Source organism: Rhynchophorus ferrugineus, unplaced genomic scaffold (genome assembly GCF_030347505.1).
Source record: "Rhynchophorus ferrugineus isolate W39M unplaced genomic scaffold, kcgeb_rfMv2 rfM2, whole genome shotgun sequence".
In the NCBI taxonomy this organism is placed as follows: Eukaryota; Metazoa; Arthropoda; class Insecta; order Coleoptera; family Curculionidae; genus Rhynchophorus; species Rhynchophorus ferrugineus.
In genome coordinates, this window is record NW_027472581.1 from 35,953,842 (window position 1) to 35,975,073 (window position 21,232).

At 28.7% G+C, this 21,232-nt stretch overlaps 1 protein-coding gene and 1 non-coding gene across 2 annotated transcripts in view; both read right to left on the minus strand.

Annotated features, from left to right (window-relative positions):
• Positions 1 to 903: 903 nt before the first annotated feature.
• Positions 904 to 21,232, minus strand: part of Dh31-R (Diuretic hormone 31 Receptor) — a 439,521-nt gene continuing 419,192 nt past the window's right edge. Inside the window, exons 10-12 of the mRNA XM_076395298.1 lie at positions 4,117 to 4,158; positions 2,210 to 2,290; positions 904 to 1,098 (exon numbers count right to left, since the gene is read on the minus strand). Of these exons, the coding sequence (XP_076251413.1) occupies positions 1,054 to 1,098; positions 2,210 to 2,290; positions 4,117 to 4,158 (168 nt within the window). The 3' untranslated portion in view covers positions 904 to 1,053. The remainder of the gene's footprint in view (positions 1,099 to 2,209; positions 2,291 to 4,116; positions 4,159 to 21,232) is intronic.
• On the minus strand, positions 13,035 to 13,141 carry LOC143192117 (U6 spliceosomal RNA). The gene has a single exon (XR_013004738.1). It is a non-coding gene; the product is annotated as a U6 spliceosomal RNA (small nuclear RNA).

The window sequence follows — 21,232 nt, forward strand, 5'->3', positions numbered from 1 at the left end:
ATAGAAGGTATTTGACCAGTAAATTAATTTGACAAATTATTTTACTCGCATATAGTTAATGGAACCATCGTTTAAATGATACTGCCGATGTAATCTAACTCAATATAAGCAAAAGCTTATCGAAATGCTTAATTCATCATACTTTAAATCAGGTATAGTTTCCTAGGCATTTTGCGGCCATTCTGATCTACAATATATTTCTACGCAAATTTCTATGGTATATAGCTTATGGTTTGGTTTTCAAAGATTTTCTACTCCTAAATTTTTATAGTCCATAGCTGACAGTTTTTGTACTTTAGTAGCTCGCTGTGGTTCATATTGAAAAATGGATAAAGATCCTTCAGGTTAGGATAAGGTCTGTATTTGTAGCTGTACTTTGAACAATTTCGGTCTACCTTTGGCTGTTGTTGACGCAAACATTGATGCTCTGAGTGACTTTGGAGGGGCAACTAATCCAACGCCAGGCCGTTTTCTAATCTTGATATGTTGTTCCATTCCGATTAATTGACTAAGCTCAACAATAGTATGCACACATTGGATATATAGGAAAATGAAAACAAAACTTTGCCTTACTTAAAATATTTTACTTCATCAGAAGAACTGGCGACTTATTGGATCTTTAACAGTATCCTCCATCCATCCAGGTCATCTAATTTTATTTTAATCTTGCTGATAATTTTTGGAAAGGAATCAATTAAAAATAAATCAATATTTTATAGCTTTATTGGCTGTAGTATACAAGTAAACATTAACTGCACTGCTTAAAGTTAAATTTATTGGTTACAACTAAAAATATGATAACAATTTTTATCAGTATTAATTTAGTCTATCTTATACATATATGTACAGTTTCATGTAAGTTAATGGTTTGTCTATACATATTTTTAGTTAGGTTTGGTTCCCGTTGGCATGAATCTTCACAGCGATTAAAGGATATTTAATTATTTAAACACATTGAGCGCTTGGTTCTATCTGGTCCTGGTTTCGAACTAAAGCATTTGAAGCTTTTCTAGATTGGATCCACTGTGAAGCTCTACGCCCGATAGCTCCTAGTCATACTTTTTCTTCGCCGTTATGGGGATAACTTGATCGTACAAACTGAAAAAATAAAAAGTATCATATTAGTACTATAAGGTATGACATTAAAATTCATAATTATACAGTGAAGAATTTTGCTTTTGCTGTTTTCTTGTTAAATTCTAAGCTGTAATGCAACAAAATTGGCTTATATGTATATGATTCCATATATTGTTTATTACTGACCGTTTCTCTCACCATTTTCATTTTCTGGCAAGTGTTTCTATTCACATATCTGATATATTTCTACATTTGGTGGTCCGAAATGCTAATATTCAAATATGTCCTAAGAAATTTGACAATATAGAGCACAGTCATGTTATAAAGTTATTTGGTCATAGCTGTTTTTATTCGTATTTCGTCAACGATGTGGTGAAAATACAACAAATAAATAAAAACAACTACTAAACAACCTAACTGTTAAATTCAATGGTTTTGACATTTATCTCCATAAAATAACAATTTTCGATGTAGTATTATTGAGTTATTCAGTTATTATTCGTTGCCTAGTGATTCTCTGATCATCGAACACTTAGAATTGCATTTTGTTCGTTGCTTTTGTTGTTTAATTGGTAGAAATTTGTTTCCGAAACCTATCAAATGCTTTTAGAAACTTATAGTCATGTTGCTTCATCATATTATAATTGTTGGTTTTGGTATCCACGGTTTCAATACGGTAATTTTGATATCAATGACAAAGAACTGCCTGAAAACTAAAAGGCTCCAGGACGATGAATTGTAATATTAATTGAATTAAAACCCAGCTCAAACACAGCGACAGTAGCTTTTGCAGTTTTATCATTATGGTTTCATTATTGGTCAGGTTAAAAGAAAATATTTTATTGTGTTATTGCCAAAATGCAATTGCAATTTTCCTCAGTAATCAAAAAATTTCATAAAAGATATTCATTTTATTTAAATATTCAAACTTGACCCGTTGTTATTATCTTTGTGTTCGAAGAAAAACTTGTGTTTCCTCAAGTTCTTACATCATTTATAAGACATTATATTTCGGTCTTATCATAAGAATAACTTCCTTAAATTTTTAAAATTATCTGTTCAATTAAAAAAAAAGTAATGTACAAAATATATACATAATCTACATATTCAAAGCAAGTTATATTGTACTAACCGAAACCGTGGTGACGGTACATGAATTTGCTCTGGGTCTAAATGTTGCAGTTCTCCATTTACGCTTGATTTGGGCTTGCACCTGTAACAAAAAGTACGCTAAAGAATTTCTGTTAAAATTGAAGCGGTAATACTAGACTTTCGCGGAAGTTTCGAGTTATAGTTTCGAGACGTCAATATTGGTTTAATCATTTTCCTCGTCCAAGTTAGCAGTGTAATTTTATATGCCATTAAATTTCTCGAATTTGATATTTATGACACTATGTAAATTTAATTTATTTTTGAAATGGTATATTTATTATTCATTTTAAGGGTTTTATTTAATTAATATATTTTAAAATTTATATCATATAGCAAGATTAAGTTATAGCATTATTTTTGTTTTTTTTGTCGAAATGTCTTGTTTTTTTAGTGCAAATCTTATAGAGGCAAATATAAAAATACATTGGAACCAATCCTATATCATATTGACTTGAAAACGAAAGACGGAAAAATAATAAAATCTGTTTAGCAGTAAGTTAACTTCGTAGAGAAGTAAATTTACTGTTTTATGAAAATTATTGATTTAAGACTGTATCATGGGCTATATTAATTTTCATTGTTTTTCGTTAAAGTAGTGGATGTGTTGAGTAACGTGTTGAAATATTAACAATGAATATTTTGACGATAGAGCTATATTCGCCGATATAGATGTTGAGGCTTGAAGCCATATCTTGAAGCCAGCTTCTTCACGATATAATTTGCATGGTAAGATAAAATTAAAACATTTACAACAGGCGAATGATCTACAATTTTGTTCAAACTAAATTAGATAATACAGGGGAATTTGATCTCTTCGAGGTCATATTTTAAATTATTGTTATTTATTTATTGAGATAACATAATGGTATGGATGTACTTTATGCTTTTGATTACAATTATTGATTGCAATTACGATTATATATAGACAACACTGTAAATTCTGACAAATAAAAAAACAATCTCAATAACGCTGGTGACCATAATGTGTAACTTGACGTGTATATCCAATAAAGAGTGAATGAATTCCTTGTAGATATCTGTATTGAAAACTTCAATCTGTATTGAATCACTTGAATCAAATAACTAAGAATTAGATATAAAAAAACATTAATTAAGATAATAACGAGTTACCTGTAGAACAGAAAGTTAATTTTATCTGTATGCTTGATATAAAACACGTTAAGTTATTATGAATATTAAAAATTTTAAAATGAGATGAATTTTTTTTGCATCGTATAATTTTCTTAAAGAATTTGAGTAATTTTATCTACGTTTTCTGATTTAATAACTGCCTTGTTCTATCGAATTATTATTAAACCCACAGGTTTCACATGTCTTTTACAGCATACAGAATATAGTCACTACGACTATAGCATTTAATTCATAGATAGTTAACATACCTTATAATATAATTCTAACAATTACAAGCATGTTACAGCTTTTAACTTTAATCTCTCATCAATTCTGAAGTAACATTTTAAACAATAGCTGCGTGTTCTTCAAAATTTAATTAATTAACCCTACCTTCATAAAATTGTAATTAAAGTTATTATTAATTTAGATTTATTATTTATTCCTTTCAGAATTTATTCTTATTCCCTAAGCTCCTTAATTTGTTCTAAACAATTAGGTGATGGAGTTGAGAACATTCTTAAGAATCCTATTGTTTTATATATCTTGATACCTGTAATCTTGAAGATATAAATGAATATGGAAGGTAAGAACCTGGACATGTAGTGTTATTAGGATTTCCTATAAACCACAATTTATTTTATTTAATTTTGAAGATAGAAAAATTGAATTTTAATACACAATATCAATTTATATCAAAATATTTAGAACCCCATGTGGTGTATATAATAGATACTTTAGATACACATTACTTACCTCGCCATTGCAAAAACAAAAAAGAATCGCAACGCACAGCCCCTGAAACAAAAATTTATTTAATACTAATTATTTGAAAGAAATATGAAGGTTATTATACTGTTGTAATATTTAGTAATTTGTATTTTCATTAATTCCTTTGATAACGCAACGTAATCTTGTTACTTGTTTTATTTAAAATTGCTTTTCTAAAATGCTTTTGAGTAAATTTCCGTGTAGTTCCTGTTTAAACTTTTAAAACACAACATACGTTTTATCTCAATCCGGAACAATTGGAGCAGTAAAAAGTTTCATTGGAAAATCCTGCGGGAGGTTTTCCACATTTCAAGCTTTGTGCAGACATTATTATCAGATAAGCGAAATTGGTTACCAATTATCCGTGATTTATCAGGTTTACTTTTCTGATATTTTAAAATATTTTATTTTGTAATTGAATTTAATGAAGTTATATAATTTGCAAAATTATGTAATTGTTCATATACATAATAAAAAATTTGTTACATTATTAAACAATATGCATACTGAAATATAAATAAATAATGTTAAGTAGAGATACTTTTTCTTTCGATAGTTTTTAAAAGATGGTTATTTAAAAAAATGCCTATTTTAATATTCTTTCCAATAAAACAGCCAATGCACGTCTAGATGATGTCGAATACACTGCTAAGTATTTTTTAATATAAAAATTCATTTTAAAATTGGAGTGGATATTTCCTTTCATTTTAACCTTAGATAAAAAGAGATAGGATGCGGTCTAATGCATCGGAACATGTAGCTGAATTAGCCTATAAAATTCGATTTGTCTTGGTAGTGGTCGACCCTGTTGTCAAATATCAAAAAACAAAATTCTTCAAAACATTAGCGAGAGAGGAAAAATAGAGGTTAACATCGGCAAATGCTGTAAACCAAAATGCTTCAACATTACGACTTACTAAGTCGTATATCTTGTTGATTTACGTTGGTTGTTTTATTGGATAAACTACAGAAATATTTATTCAATAAAATTTTCATACTACCATATTATAGCGCACTTGAAACATAATAGTCTACAGAACATTTTGACATAGTATTTACCCAATAGTGTTATTCGTTTATTCAATCAAAAATCATTAAGTCAATAAAAAATCATTGAAATCAATTTAAAATGTCATTTACGTCATGTCTAGATTTTTACTAAAAAAGAGAAAAATTAATTTAGCGCAAGTTTGTAAAAAATTGTGTGGTGTTTACGACAATGAGTATTTAGGAAGATTGTTTTGGTCATTTTCATCTTGAAAATATCGTTGTTAAAGTTGAATCTGACGTAAATTGTTGAAAATTAAATTAAATGCTTAAAAACTAGCAGAAACTTCACAAATAGTTATTAAACATGAATTGATGCCAAAGAATAGATGTCAAGAGAATGGAATTGAAAAGCTTATTGATCATAATCTGCTGGAACCTGACCAAATTTTAAACTGGACGCGCTACAATCAACAACTAATGTAATTGAAACAAGAGATTAAAAAAGGGCAAAATTGATGACAAAGGCGTTTCTAACCATTAGGACAACGCTAGACCATAAACATATTTGAATTTGCTGGGAATTGCTCCATTCACCGTATAGTCTGGACTAGGAGTGTTGGCTACCGAAAAAAATATATCGTTTTCGATATTTTTTTAAAAATATCGATATCTTTTTTGCAGCAAGTTTAAAAATATCGAGAATTTATAAAAAATATATCGATATTTGTAAGAAAAAATACAGTCATATATTAGCCTAAAAAATTTTTTTTTTCCAAATATTTTTAAAAATAGTGATATTAAAATTAAGTACCAATTTTAAAGGTTTATTAAGAATGATATATAATTTATTTTCAAAAAATATTGGAAAATATCGGTTAAAAAAATATCGATGTATCGACCAAAAAAATTTCGACCAAAAATATCGATATTTTTTTTCAGAAAATCATCCAACGTCTGACTATAATTTGTTTATAGTTACCTGTCTCGTCAAAAATTTCAAAAAAGGCTTGTAAAAATCGCTAGGAAGGTCTATTGAATGCTGAACTGGTAGCGGAAATCAAAACTTACTTTGAATGAACATGTATGATTTAATAAAGATATATTTGGAACTGATGACATGCTCTCAACAGAGCTACAGTAGTTAGTTTTCAACCCCTTTATTATTTCCATTCTATTGTAATAGAATTAAATAAAAAGAAACGCTCTTGGATATAGGTACATCCCCGTGTTAGAAGCACAATTAAGCAGAAATAAAAAGAACACTAACCAACAATGTGTTCCCATTAGCACCCAAAACCGTAATACCTACAAATAGACTCTATAAAAGAGAAAGGTTCAAAAAGCATTTTAATTCTATGTAAATAATGGTAAAAGTAAACAAATATTTTTCTCGCCAAAAAAGCAGGCGTGTATGGAAATTCGTCGACCCTAAATTTACATAAATAAGGGACGCGAGAAAAAATATGTTATCTATTTTGTATTAGCTTTTTAAATTAAGCAAATATCATTATGTTTCCCGTTTCGGAATAACTGGTAAAATACTGTGTTAAACTTATTTTGTCTTTTTTTTGTAGCTACAGTAGTATATGAAAGGAAAAATGCATTCTTATTGGTTTGTAAACCTATAATTCTTTGATACAATTATCAATTATATTTAATATACAGTTATAGAATATATATGGATTTTTGTATCTTGCCTCCATGACAATATCTCTATGTCTTGTCATCTCTATATATATATTGATTTGTACCCTTTCCGTCTTACAATTTAAAAAGATATATTAATTTTTTTGTTAGTAAATTTAATATTTATATTCTCCTAGTTTCCATTACCCATTCAAATAAATTAAATTTCTATTCCCAGTTTGTTTGTTCTATATTGACATTTTATTTTAATTTTCATAGTTATTTCTTCTGGCTCACATATTCATCTCATTATAATATTGTCATACTTCATCTGTTTAAGACTTTCTGTATGTGGTAAGACATTTCTACTTTTACTATATTGTTATAACATATAAGTTAATGTTTTTTTTTCTATTTAACATTTTTTGTTATTTATCCACTAATTATTAGTTTTTATTGATTAAACAAGGTTGGGCATAATCTTCCGCCTTGTCTTAGTTCTGCTTGGGTTTTAAAGGCGTTTGATTTCATGTTGTCATTGCAGACAGCATTATCCCATATATTTCTATAATCGGTAATATAAGTTCTATTTGCTAATTTTGTGGGATTTGCTCCCTTTTCCATACGCTATTGTAAATATCCACTAATAACTCTTTTTAGTTTTTCAATTTTTATTATAACATAACCACTCAATAATCGGCTTTATTCACCAACATACTCGCCTTTGACAGTAATACATTCAATTTAATGTTCTTCTAAAGTTTCTTCTTGTAGAAACATTACTTTCTAACGCTTTGGGCGCTTATTACCGCCTAATATGATTATGAATGAACGTAATTTGACTCCAGTGTGTAATGGTGGTTTTATTCATGATCAAAATCGATATAAAATTATTTTTAATACACATTAAAGGCCCTCAATAAAGCTCTAAACTGTTCAGTGATAGAAAAGTCTTCACTAATTTTCAAAAATACATATATAAGGTTTTAAATGAGGATTCGATACTCAATTAAACAATAGGTGTATGGATATTAATTGAATTCTTTTTTAATTGTAAATCTTATGCTTCTGTGAAAGGTTGAAAACTCATTTTGTCAAACAATTTTATTTCAAAAATCAGAAGTACATTTCGGTTTTCTAAGCTTCCATTTTCTTAACTTAGCTGCCTCTGGTGTCCGTACACCTTGAACTGTAAGTTTCTGCTGATCGTCCAATAGATTGGTGGTTGTACAACTGCAAGTGTTTTCATAAATTCCAATAGCTGATATCTGGGGACACTTTTGGTAACCTCATTCCATTTTAGGTGGCCATATATCTTGACATAAGACTGTCAAGATAACTTTTGAAGGTACTTCTGTTCAAATTTCAGTAAGCTAAAATGAGGGCTGTTCCTCCATCTTTCGAGTTTCCAAATGCAAAGAATCTACTGGTTGGGAGCAATTTTCGAAGCTTCAATGTTTTCAGATTTTAATGATAGATAACTAGAAATTAATGTACTCCAGTCTTTGACTACCAGTAAATTACGTTAAAGGAAGATTACTTAATACATTGACTCTTTTTTGGCCAATGCATATTTTCTGTGACATTATATTACAGATGAATACTGTACATTATATATAAGTTTAACAAGTTCTTCAAAACTGTTTTAATACCATCAAGTTTTGAACTAATATCAGATCTTTAGTAATAATAGGGAATTAAGCTACAAGGCTTTATACTTTTGTAGTGAAAATATCAGGTTATGATAATCTTATGCATTATAGTATACAGTGTTTCTAGTGTGAAATGAAATTTCCAAAACGTTAATATAATTTTGGCTATAAGAATAGAAACTATTAAAATGTTATTTAGCTTTTGCCACATTTGACAAACTTTAATGGGGATTCCTTATAATTAGCTTAATGATAATTTGGAAAGAAAAGAAGGAAACGACCTTAGATGCATATGACATTTATTGGAAAATCTGCAAGAAATATAATAAACTTGTAATAATTCAGTTGTTTATTTGTATCACCTCCGCGACTTTATTGTTATTACAATATTTACAGTCTTTTTATTTATTTACTTTGTTGTGAACATTTTATTGCTCTTAATGTATTTTCATATATGTATTTACTTCATATTTCTTGTTTTTTTGTTAAAATATAAATAAAAAATTAATAGAATTATCTTGAGAAACTATCAAATTCTACAATTATAATTTTCAATATTTATAATCTGTCTAGTTCTGTATAGTAGTAGAGCTTAAATTAAATTTGCATCAAAATAATATCTTCACAGTTATGAATGTAAGATTTTAGTTTAAATATCCATTTCTCACTTAGTTGAATTGCATTATTTTCAATTTAACAGGCACAAATGGTTATATTACGCAACGATGGAATGCTTATTTAACCTGATAACATCGAATGCTAGAAGGTCTTGAAATTAAGCAGCGTACGAAATAGGACTAAATTGTTTATTCAATTATGCGAGTGAAATGGTCCTTGTTATCGCTAACGTGCATCTGAAGGCATCTAATTTTAATATTCCAAATGTTAATAGAGCTAAAAACAGCTGATTCATTCAACATTCTCATTTCAGGGCATATGTACTTTAAATATTAAATAACCTGTTCGAGCTTCAAGTTAATTTTTATTTGTTATTGTTCGGGTTTGTAGCAGGTTCATCGAGGTTATAATTGTTATTTTAGCTTTTTTATAATACAACATTAGGACTTTGAATTAGTTATTTTTGTTGGCTTGTGAGCATTAATAGTTTAATTCCTAACAATCTGTACCCACTATTTTCTTTTTATTTGAAAAATATGTTTTGTAGGGTCGTTTAAGAGTGTATGCATTTTTGAGTATATTCGTGTAGTATTACTAAGTTATATTAAAGTGGAAAATACGTGTATATCTGGAGGAATTGACAGGCTCTATCTGGGAATATATGAGTATTTTCATTTTGAAAAGTTCTCGTTCTCAATTTGATTATAATGTACATTTTATTCAATTTTTCAAAAATGAAAATTCATCGCGGTCTCATGGAAAATTGGTAAAAAAGTTGATGAAATTCTTTAAAATATAGGCTGACATTGCTAACAAAGGATATCAAAAGAAGTTGGTAAACCGCTTCTTATATGGAAGAAAAATGGTTTACACTGTAGATCAGGTAGTACAGCTATGTGCGAAAAAGATCATGGTTGATGTTCGGAGAAATTTCGCAAATTGTTGCAAAACCAGTCCCTACATCAAGGAAGATGATGCTAAGTGTTGAATTCGAAAGGAGTTCCTCATTAAGAGTTTGTAGAACGTCGCTGTTAATAATTAGGTTAATTGAAGCGATTATGATTGAAAAAAAAATAGATAGGTACGAAAAGGCTGTTGCAAAAGTCGTTGCAAAAAGTCGGCAGTACTGAATGTTCTGGATTAATTATAGGGATCTACATATATAGGACATATTCCATGGTTTCTCGACGACACCCTGAATAAAGATTTACACCCCTCCGTATGGGACAACCGTTTGAAAAAGTTTATTCGAAGGAAAGCGTTTTGAATAAAATATTTTTACCAAAAAATTGAACCGACTTATACCGAATATATATATATATATATATATATATATATATATATATATATATATATATATATATATATATATATATATTATTTACATATTTATTTATTTATGAATTTTTTATATATTTTAAAGTCTCCTTTTACCAACTATGGGTTTATCTGGACTGGGCCTAAAGTTTAACGTGGACTCCGAACTACGGTCCTCAGCATTAAGCCTACCTACTGGCGCGTGACCAACTTTAGAAATCATCCCAGAAGACATCCGGCAAACATAAATTTACGACCATGCCCCAGCAGGATTCGGAACCGCGGCTATCGCAACAGTAGGAGGACTGTCCCATCGCCTTTACCACTGCTTCGCCAATATATAAAGCCGGTTATATATTTATTTTAACTACTACCGACTGAGTACTTGAAGTCGGTACGAGCAAACATTTTGATTTTGTTTTGTATGAAGATTTGTTTTCTTGGTAATTTAATTTTGTGTATATGTCGCAAAATTATAATATTATTTTTGTATTGTTTGGGCTCGGTATCAACTTCAAAGTGATCAGTTGGTAGTAGTTAAAATAATATCGTAAATAGATAAATGTGTTTAGCTAGGTATTAAGTAAAAATTAAGTCTAAATTGTGTGTATATAGTAGAATATAAAATACGTGTAGTAGATAGGTTAAATAAGGTTTTTGATTATTTTCATTTAGTTATTACAACGACTATTATGTACATATTTTGTTCGAAAACGTTTATTTTGTGTTAAAAATTTAAGTTTGATTATTTTCTACTTTTTAGTGAGTCTCTTATTTATTTTTTGAAGTCGGTTCAGTTATTTTGTTAAAAATATTTTATTTTCCCCCTTTTCGTGTTATGTATTTACTCAATAAATTAGGCGGTTATTTTATAAGGATTACATTAGGTAGGTGAAGTAAAGGTGCTGTCAGTATGAGGAAAAATAGGAATAAAGAAACAATAATTGAAAATAAGGAACGCTTCAGGCCCCGGTGCCCACTACGTAGCCTAGGTGATTTGGAAAATGTTGTAACCAAACTAGAATAACTACAAAAATCGTTGGCCCGCGGGGAATAGAACCCGCGATCTCCGCGTGTGAGTTGAACGTGCTTAGAGCCATTACACCACAGAAGCAGTTGCTTGTAATATATCTACGGCTTCTCAAATGATTATGATTAGTGGTTAAAAAAACTGAACGGCTTTTGCACTGAATGACGTCCGGTCATCCTTTATATCAGTTCAGCAATAACATTATACCCAAAAATCTGATAATTTTAGATAAAACAATATGTGAAAACTTTGTACGTTCCTTTGAAATTTGAATCTTTCCCTCGATTTCCCCAGATTCCACCATCAGATGTTGACTTGATTCCAATGAGACTACCTCGGAAATGCCCTTTTCGAATAAAAAAGAATTTTGAAAATCGGTCCATAATTGATAAAGAAATTGGTGAACATACATAAAAATATACGGTCGAACCTCCTCCTTTTTTTAAGTTTGTTAAAAATATTAAACGTTTTAACGATTTCCTTAATAAAGAGATTGATTATTCTTATTATTATATTTCATATTTTAGTCTCCTTTTTACCAATATCTGAACTGGACCTACTTTTAAAATGGTTTCGCAGTAATGGTCATCCACAGGAGTTCAAGGATCATATTTACCAACATAAATTTGTACCCATGTCCGTGCGAGCTTTGCGGGCACACTATGTATTGATTTCGTAGGTATTGATGTCGACTTTTTAAGCAAAATATCACTATTGTACGTCATTCTTGTTGTTCAATTTTGATACCCGTATTATTATTTACTTGCAAATATTTTTAAACGATATTATCTGCTTTAATATATTGTGTTTCATAAAATGTCTGAAAATCAAAGCATATCTGGGTCATAGAACAATATTTCAGGATATGAAACGAGACACACAAAGAATCCTTTGTAACATTACCCAAGATTTTATTTTATTGAGGATGACAGATGCAAAGAAATATTAAGTGAAATAATATATCTGAAAAATATGCAGAATTTTTTTATTATAAATGTATTAAAAATAATATTATTCATAAAACGACATATTTTTGACATCATTTTTGTACTCATGAATAGTGATTTGAGTTTTTTTCATACACAAAATAGTTCCATTATTCTATAAGACATTAATAAGTGCCATAAATATTTTCAGTACATTTTATGATTAAATAGTAAATAACTATAATTTATACTTTATTAAGTATGGCGGATTCTTTAATTTCTCCTCCTTTTTAGTAAATATGTTTTATCTAGAAGGAACTGAGTGATGAGTGACTGATTTAGAGATCATCCCAGAAGACATTCAGTCTGGAATGAGATGGCTATTTCTTCCTTTTGTACAATCACAAATATCAAGTACTGAATAACCTGTGACTATCACAGGAGTTAGGGGATCGTCCTAATGCCTCAACCATCATATCTGTCGGGTGATAGGTCTGATAGAAGATGAAAAATATAGATATTACAACAATTCTAAGCGTAGACCTCGTCACAATCATCAATGTCCCTTGGAAAAAATATTAACTGCTGCAATATTATAAATTTGGTCAATAGATTGCGATTTACTGCAAACTAGTAAAAACCGTTAACAAATTATGATGTGCAAGGAAAGAGGGTTGTCCGTGGAGGTCTTAAAGAAAGTCTATTAACTATTGTAGAAAATAAGGATAAGTCGAGAGTTTGGGTAAAAATGTAGAACGCTTTACGATTTTACATGTCCTCCTTGACCAGGGGGCGGGCTAATCTTCTATGTAACGTTTCAATTTTAGTATATATACCGTTGAAGTGAGTACCTGCAAACGTTATTTCGTAATTTTTCCAACAATTACTGAATAACATTATTAAAATATAATATTTTAATAAGAAAGTTAATCCTATTCAAAAAGTTCTATCACACTAGAATTCTAAATGTATCTTATTATTAATTAATTAATTTTTAATTAATTATTAATTAAGTAGTTAGTATAAAATAAATTTTATCTTATTCTATGTATTATTTACTTTATAGTATTATAATGCTCTAAATGTTATTTTGTCTTTTAGGTGCAATAAATATCAAATTGTTACAATGCTCAGCGAGGGAACGCTTATATTGCATGATAACATCTACTCTTAAGTGGTTTGGAGAACTAAGCTGGTCACTAAATTGACCTAAAATTTGTTTATTCAATTATCCATCCAAATGTCGCTTGTTATCGTTTACGTGCATCTAACCTTAATATTCTAAGTATTAATGGAACGAGAAGTTCTATTCCAAACCAACTTTCTTTGTACGGTGTGTATATGTCTCTTATATTATTTTGTTTCCTTTAGTTAAGAGTTTCTAGGTTTAAATATCATAATGAACTATAAATGGGTGTACACGTATTTATTTGCGCTTATGGCTGAATATACTTATTCTTAATTTTGTTTACATTTCTGTAGATATAATTAGAATGGACAAATAATGTCCTTGGTATACTGAAATAATTTGAAGATAAAAAAGTGAAAACTAATATAGGAAAAAAATGCTTCAAAGGAGTAATGTTGATTTATGTGATAAAATGGTATTGCACCGTCACGGCCATATGTTGTGTAGCAAAACCAGTAGATATTTAAATTTCCTAGTCACAATAGCCAGATATTCACAGCCTCATCTGATCATCATATTGCTTGAATACTTTTATATATTTTATACATATTTTTGTTGTTACTTCATTTATTTTAAAGTTATCCATATAATAATGTCCATATGTTTTTATAAAGAGATTTTTAAATCATTAACTCTTTTTTGAGTTACTTGCACATATTTTAATCATTTCTTTCATTAAAACTTACATATGACAGAACTATGTGGACTTGGAAGCGATCCAATCATATAATTTTCTCATGTTATGTCAACATTCCGAAACAGTATCGCCATAACTTTTTAAAAATGTTTAATGGGCTTAATACTCAATACGTTTACGTGCAATCAACGAAAACTGGTTTTTTATATAGAGAAATCTTAAAACCATCTAATTTAACAGTTAGGTTAAGTTTAACAGTTGTTTACATTGACATTTTGATTGGCACAAATATTACTTAATATTTATTTAGTCTTTTACGTATACTGTCTTGAACGTTCTGTCATAGCATTCGATCTTGATTGACTCTTGAGTGTCACAGGTATCTTACCTAGATAAAAACTCACCTAGATAACAAACATGTCAAAAATGAATACAATATATAATATTAGAATTAGTTAGCTGCTATGGATGATAGGAAATCGAAAATGTTAAAATTTTTATGTTGAAATTAGCAAGACTATCTGAACATCCAATTTTGGGGATATATTCCTAAAGCAAATAATGAAATCATTGAGGGTTATTAATCCATCATATATCTTTAGGTTGCAGATATCACACCTCTTGGTATGCAATGTCTAGCGTTGTTCAAGTTTGAGTTATACAATTGAAATATATCAATTATAGTAAAATATGTTGTATATTTTAACAGCCTGAATTTTTGAACACTTCAAATTTTCAACTGAACTGGACACACTTTATTAACATATACCAATATATAAAAATAAGTGAATTATCATTCGGTTTTATGAAACAAACATATAATATAATTAATATAGTATATTTATTCATAATTAAACATCTAACATATTAATTTTATATTCAATAATTTAAAATATAAATATTTGACAATAAATAATATTTATAATAAATAATTAGTAAAGTAAAAAGACACCTTTATATTTTGATTTTATTGATATAGTACATAAAAGACAAGTATTTGTGACAGTATAACTAAGAATTTTACATTTCCATACTCTATACAATCCTTTTACTATTCTATATTTTTCGATATAAAATCACAAAAGCACGAACTGCTCAATTCAACGAAAAGAAATATTTTAGTACGAAAAGGACCTTTCCTATTTTTCATTTCGTTATTTTTTGAAATATTCTACCGTTGAATAGAATCCCTCTTGGGGTAATTTCCAATTGTCTGTTATATCTTTCTACTGCTCTAGCAGGAACTTGTATAAACGACCGAGGGAAATTTATTTAAAGTGCTTATTTCTCTTGTAGGAAATGATGACTGATAATTAAATATTTCTTTGTTCTTTTACTGATTTTAATAATTTTGACTGTACTTATTGATATAAATACGCTAATAATATATATACAGATATACACATATAATATAGTAAATAGACACTGCACTTCATAGACAGATGACACTACAATCGCTTTTTCGATCCATTTTATTGACTTGTTTGAATTATTATTTTATTAAGATTCACGAAATAATTTCATTGGTTCATTTCATTCCAATGTTTAAGAAGAGTAAGAAGAGTACGTTTAGCATGTTTCTATGTTTCTATGAATAAATTATAATCAAAATTAGCTTGTTATAATCAATATTCGATTTACAATATTAGTTTTTTGTAACGGGATGTATAGAAAGCAAAGCAACGACATTTTCCAGCTCTATTTAGAAAGTGGGTAAATCATGTTAAAAATTCCAAATTATCTGGATTAAGCATGTGTTAACATATCTTACACATAATTACCATATAATATATAGGTAACGTATTACGTTTTGGGTTATATAAACCCAAAATCTATTTTAAAAGGTACATATTATTACACTGCAAGAATATTTTTAGTATAATGTCAATCAACATTTGAATAGTGCCAAATTATATTATCCTTTAAGAAGATGCATATAAAGCTTTTATTAAGAGATAGCTAGGATGTTTAGGATCTTCTAGATTTTTTTTAATAGAGTGCATGGAGACAAAATATAGATCTCTCAAAAAGTATGTAAAAAAATAATTAAATGCAGCTTTTGTTTATATTTTTTTATAACTAACTTTGCTGACCAACAAGATGAGATTAATTTTATAGAGGCAAAGCAGTATATCCCACTTATCAACTCCATCAAGAATGTTCTTTATATCATGTGTGGGCTTCTTTAGATTCCGCGCTGTCAATAACGTCATAGTAATTTGAAGAGATATCTCTTAATAATGGCTTTCAGAATAAAATGTGGCACCTAAAATGTATGATTGGTTTAATAAGTTAATACAATTTTAATAGCGGGAGATAAAAAATTTAAAATTTTAATAGATTCTATTAAATTAATAGTAGGGCCATTAATATGAAAAGAAATATCAAATGCACTAAAGTTTTTTGCTATCTGTAATTAAATTTAGTTTTTATTTGAATATTATAGGTCAATAAAATATGTTGTCAGAAGTTCGCAATCATCAAATATATATCTCAAAAAATAACATTTTAAACTAACATTTTTATATCTAGCGATATATCTTATTATTACAGATATATGGTTGTTTAATATATAGGTTCACCCAATTAATTTTTTAATTGATTTAATCCATACATGAGGTGAGAATCTCGAAAACAGCCAAAACAGCTTTGCTGAATTTTAAGGTATTTGTTAATTTATACTAGCGTTGCTGACTTTATTCTCTTGACATTGTTACAGTTGTTATTTTAGTGATTCCCATAATACACATATAGTCTGTTCAAAGTTATTTTGTACATACGCGATTTAAATTTGTGACATCAAAACCTCGCAATGTTGTCGCCTCAACTCTGAGTTTTAGTTCAGTTTTATTATAATAAATAGTTTTCACAATATTCAATCTTTAGTTTTTTAATTTTCGGTCGTTATTTATATTTTCAAAGCTTACCTTTCAAGCTCTATTTTTGAACTTTCAGTAATAACATTGAAAAGTGTACTATAAGTAAGAAAATGTTTATATACAATAATATTGCCGAATTAAAAGTGATTAGTGATCTTTTAGATCCGTATTGGCAAACTCTCAATACCTTTCTATGTATACCAATACGTTGTAAATGAAACATCTATAATTTTTCTGAATTTTTTAAAATAATGCCCTTTTAGTATCTGTTGTTTTATTGATTATTCAAAATATAACAGTTAGATACTCAGTGTTCACACAATACTCACTTGTTCTGTTCATTGTCAGGTCTCCATAAAATAATGTTGATAGTGATACATTTTTGATAGTTTTATGTTTTTTTTTAAATTTTATAAGAAATTGGAAGCATTTCTGTATGCATTTTGAATGCATACATTCAATTGACTTTACTCTTGCCTAATGATTTTTGCTTGTTAAAGTTTGATTAAGTGCCTTTGATTTTTTGATGATTTATATTTTCAATATTTTTTAAATTTAATTATGATATTAGAATATAAGATATATTGGAATATAATATAGATAAGATATTAGAAATTGAAGAATTAGAAAAACTGTATCGAAAGCTTTGTCAACATTTGAAGTTGCTTGAAGGTAGGATTAGGTTTTTGTATACTAATATACCTGTAATTGGTTGTATCAGCAGGATAGATTTACAAAGCAGACGTAATTATTTTGAGTAAGTTGTGGCTCAATTTCAAATACTTGGCGATCACAAAATATTATTAAAGTTTCTGGTCTTCAAAAGTGTTTTATCATTCTAACTTTGTTCTTGTAAAAATAATTTTCTTTTAAATCAGATAAAATTATATATCCCCAATTTCTGTTAAATTTTCTTCTGTTTTTGCTTATTATAAATTAAATTTTGATTCTATTGATTGTTGGTAGACGCGTAATTCAATTGGAAATACACGAGAATTAATATTAAAAATAATATATCAAAATCATAATATTATATCAAATAATATTTAATACTCACACATAGTAATAGAGAACTTTATCGATATTAATAGATTTTTATGTTATCAATGGCATGGAAATTATTGATAAAAAAATACACGTAATTTTAGATACGATATTGATACAGGTTATTACATTACCGGTAAGAATTCGAGTTTTACTTTAAAAACTGGAACCATAAAGAACAACGATATCGTAATATTCTGGGTCACGTTTTAATTTTATGACCGTAAAGGGTACGAAAATCAATACATATTTTTTAAATATATCGAAGAGATGAAATCGATACAAGAAAATACTTTTTACCGCTCATACATTAATATTATGAAATAAATTGTAATATTATTAAATAAGTAATCATCATAAATTGATAAAAATTCATTGATTTTTTCTGGGTTAATTGAAAATGACCGGAGGCTACGATAGAGTTTTAAAATTGAGAAAATAAATGGTTTAATGGAAATTACGAAATAAGTGATTGCTTCATTACTCAACCCTTTATCGAACTCGGCCTTTTATTGGTTAGAGCAACCATTCCAGAACGATGGGCGTTTGATATATTTTCAGTGTTTCGGGCGGCACGGACATCCATCAAAATATTATACAGAATACCAATTTGTTGTTTTAAAGTATACATTACTAAAAATTGATAATTAGTTAAATACAAAATCATTAAAATAAATAAAATATAACTTCTAAGTGTTAAGGCAATATTATCGCCTAGAAATGCTAAAAAATTACAATTTTTCCTATTGTCAAATCTTAACCCTTTAAAGGTATTCCCTAAAGAGAATATTTCAAAATTTAAATTATTTTAGGAGGTATACGGTATATCATAAGTAGCTGTCTTAATGAAATAAATACTTCTTTCGAGATAATTGATATGATATCTCCAGTCCTAGTAAACCGATTATCTTGAAATTGTGTAAGTCTTCTTTATACATTCTTCTATTATATTCTACCACAGCTCTTATTTTTTCGATAGAAATATGTTTGGTTTTTGTGCGAGAGTAGCATTTCTCTAGAATCATTCTCAACGAATACTTAATTGCTTAAAGTTAATTGAAATTTTAATTTTTTTCGTTTAATTTATTACTTAAATATTAATAAACACATAGTAAAAGATGGGCTGCAAAAATATTTTGTCTCTTTTTTATTTTACTTGAAGAAATACCTAAAATTCATACCTCTAGACTAGAATGTCTAGACCCTCTAAAATCCCCTTAATTGATGTTCAATTTCCTTTGGAATACTTTTAATTTAAGATTTTGGGATGGTCTTTATTTCAGATGTTATTACCATGATATTTATACTCTTAATTGTGTGCTGTTTTGTCACATATATTGAAAATAAATGTTAGTAAAACTTGAAGTTTTCTTGATTATTGAAACAAATTCTTTGAAAAATGCAAAAATATTTAATCAATTTTCAGCAACCATTGAAGTATTAAAGTGTAGATTCATAAATAGAAACGAAATTAGTTTTAAAAATAGTGGGTTTCTTACCAGTTATGATGATTAATACATTGTGTGTTAGGTAATAGGTAATAGGTAATAGGCTATTAAGTTTGTCTTTTTATTTTTTTTTTCATTCAGTAATATGTAACGTTATCATAGTTTTGGCTAAAGTTTTGAGTGTTAATAATCTGTGTGTACAACAGGTGCCACAATCGCCCACTATTCAATGTGGAACAAAAACATTAGAATGTGAGTTTAAGGGTAACAAAATTTTGTGCATAAAGACAATGCGTCGAATGTTATTCACAGTATTAGTATGAATCGTTATATATTTATTCAACACATGAAGGTAAGGTGAAAAGTTCTCGATTTGACAAAGAAATTCCGCGATTCTCTGTTAAAATTTGCTCTTTATTTCAGCAGATTTGCTTTAATGTCATTCTCTTGCATCAGCATTAAAACCAGGAAGTGAAAGTTGGACTGAAAATATTCATCTAAGATTTTCTCAACCTTGTGAAGCGCATTCCAGAATTTATTTAAGTTTGAGAACAGATGGGTATTTGAGGATGCCATTTTAGGAGCATAGTTCTCAACTAACTTCAAGTTATTCCAGCCTTAATATATCCTGGTGTACAGGTGTCCTGTTGTCCTGACGACAGATTGTTTTTCTTCATTAAGCCAGGCAAATTTTGACCAAGAAGGAAATTATTGTGCCTTTTTCAAGACACTAAACTAACAGGAACTCTTTTACATCGCAAAACACGCTGGACATTTTTGGCACTGAACCACTAGATTCCACCCATTGCTTTGACTGCTACTTTGTATTTGACGTTCTCAGCGAACTCCATGTCAACAATTATGACAAAGTGCCGTAAAAAATAGGCCGTATCTAAATAGAGATCGGCCTAAAAGTTGCTAGAAAATCGTTTAAGCATTTGGTTTTGATCGGCATTCAACAAGTTCGGGTTTCCAAACAGAGCTTTGGTATCCCTGACGTATCCTAAGTAAGTCATTTTCAAGTGCGATCCTCTTCAATTCAGCTTATCATTTTTTAACGATCGACATAGAAGGAGCAGAATCTCAGTAAGCTTTTGTCAACTTAGGATGAATTTATTCAGGGGTTTAGTGTATCATAAACGAAATATTTTATTTCCGAACACATACACACAGTATTTACTAACTGAAATTTTTTACTATTTTCTGCATCAGGCGGATAAATTTTTATTTTACCCTCATATTTGTCACATTAAGCTCTCTTTAACATTCAGTTGTTCTCCTACAAATCAAAAAATGGTAGGAATACTGTGGAGATATAATTTTACAAAATATTATGTATTAAACTTCTGAAATATATTGAATAATATAATTAGTTTAGAACTTATCCAAAATGTATTTCGACCCATAAAATTGTGCTATTTGGTGACAAAAAATTTTTTTGCCTTTGCATATCCAAACATTTGCGTGAAGTTCTTCATTCCAGGTTTCAGCATCATGAGCCAATAAACTTTGTTTGGTCTCAAACATCAAAGATTCTAATGACTTTTTATCAAACATTCAATTCATATTATTTCGTAAACGACCTATTCGGCAGATCCGTGGACCTCTGGCTTTTCTATAAACTAAAACAATCGCTGTAAAGCGCAACCGGCTCAGGAGATTAAAACTGAATCGAAGAAAACTTAAAGAACGCCGACTCAACAACTATTTAGAGGCCTGGAAATAAAGAAAAACTAAATATTAGG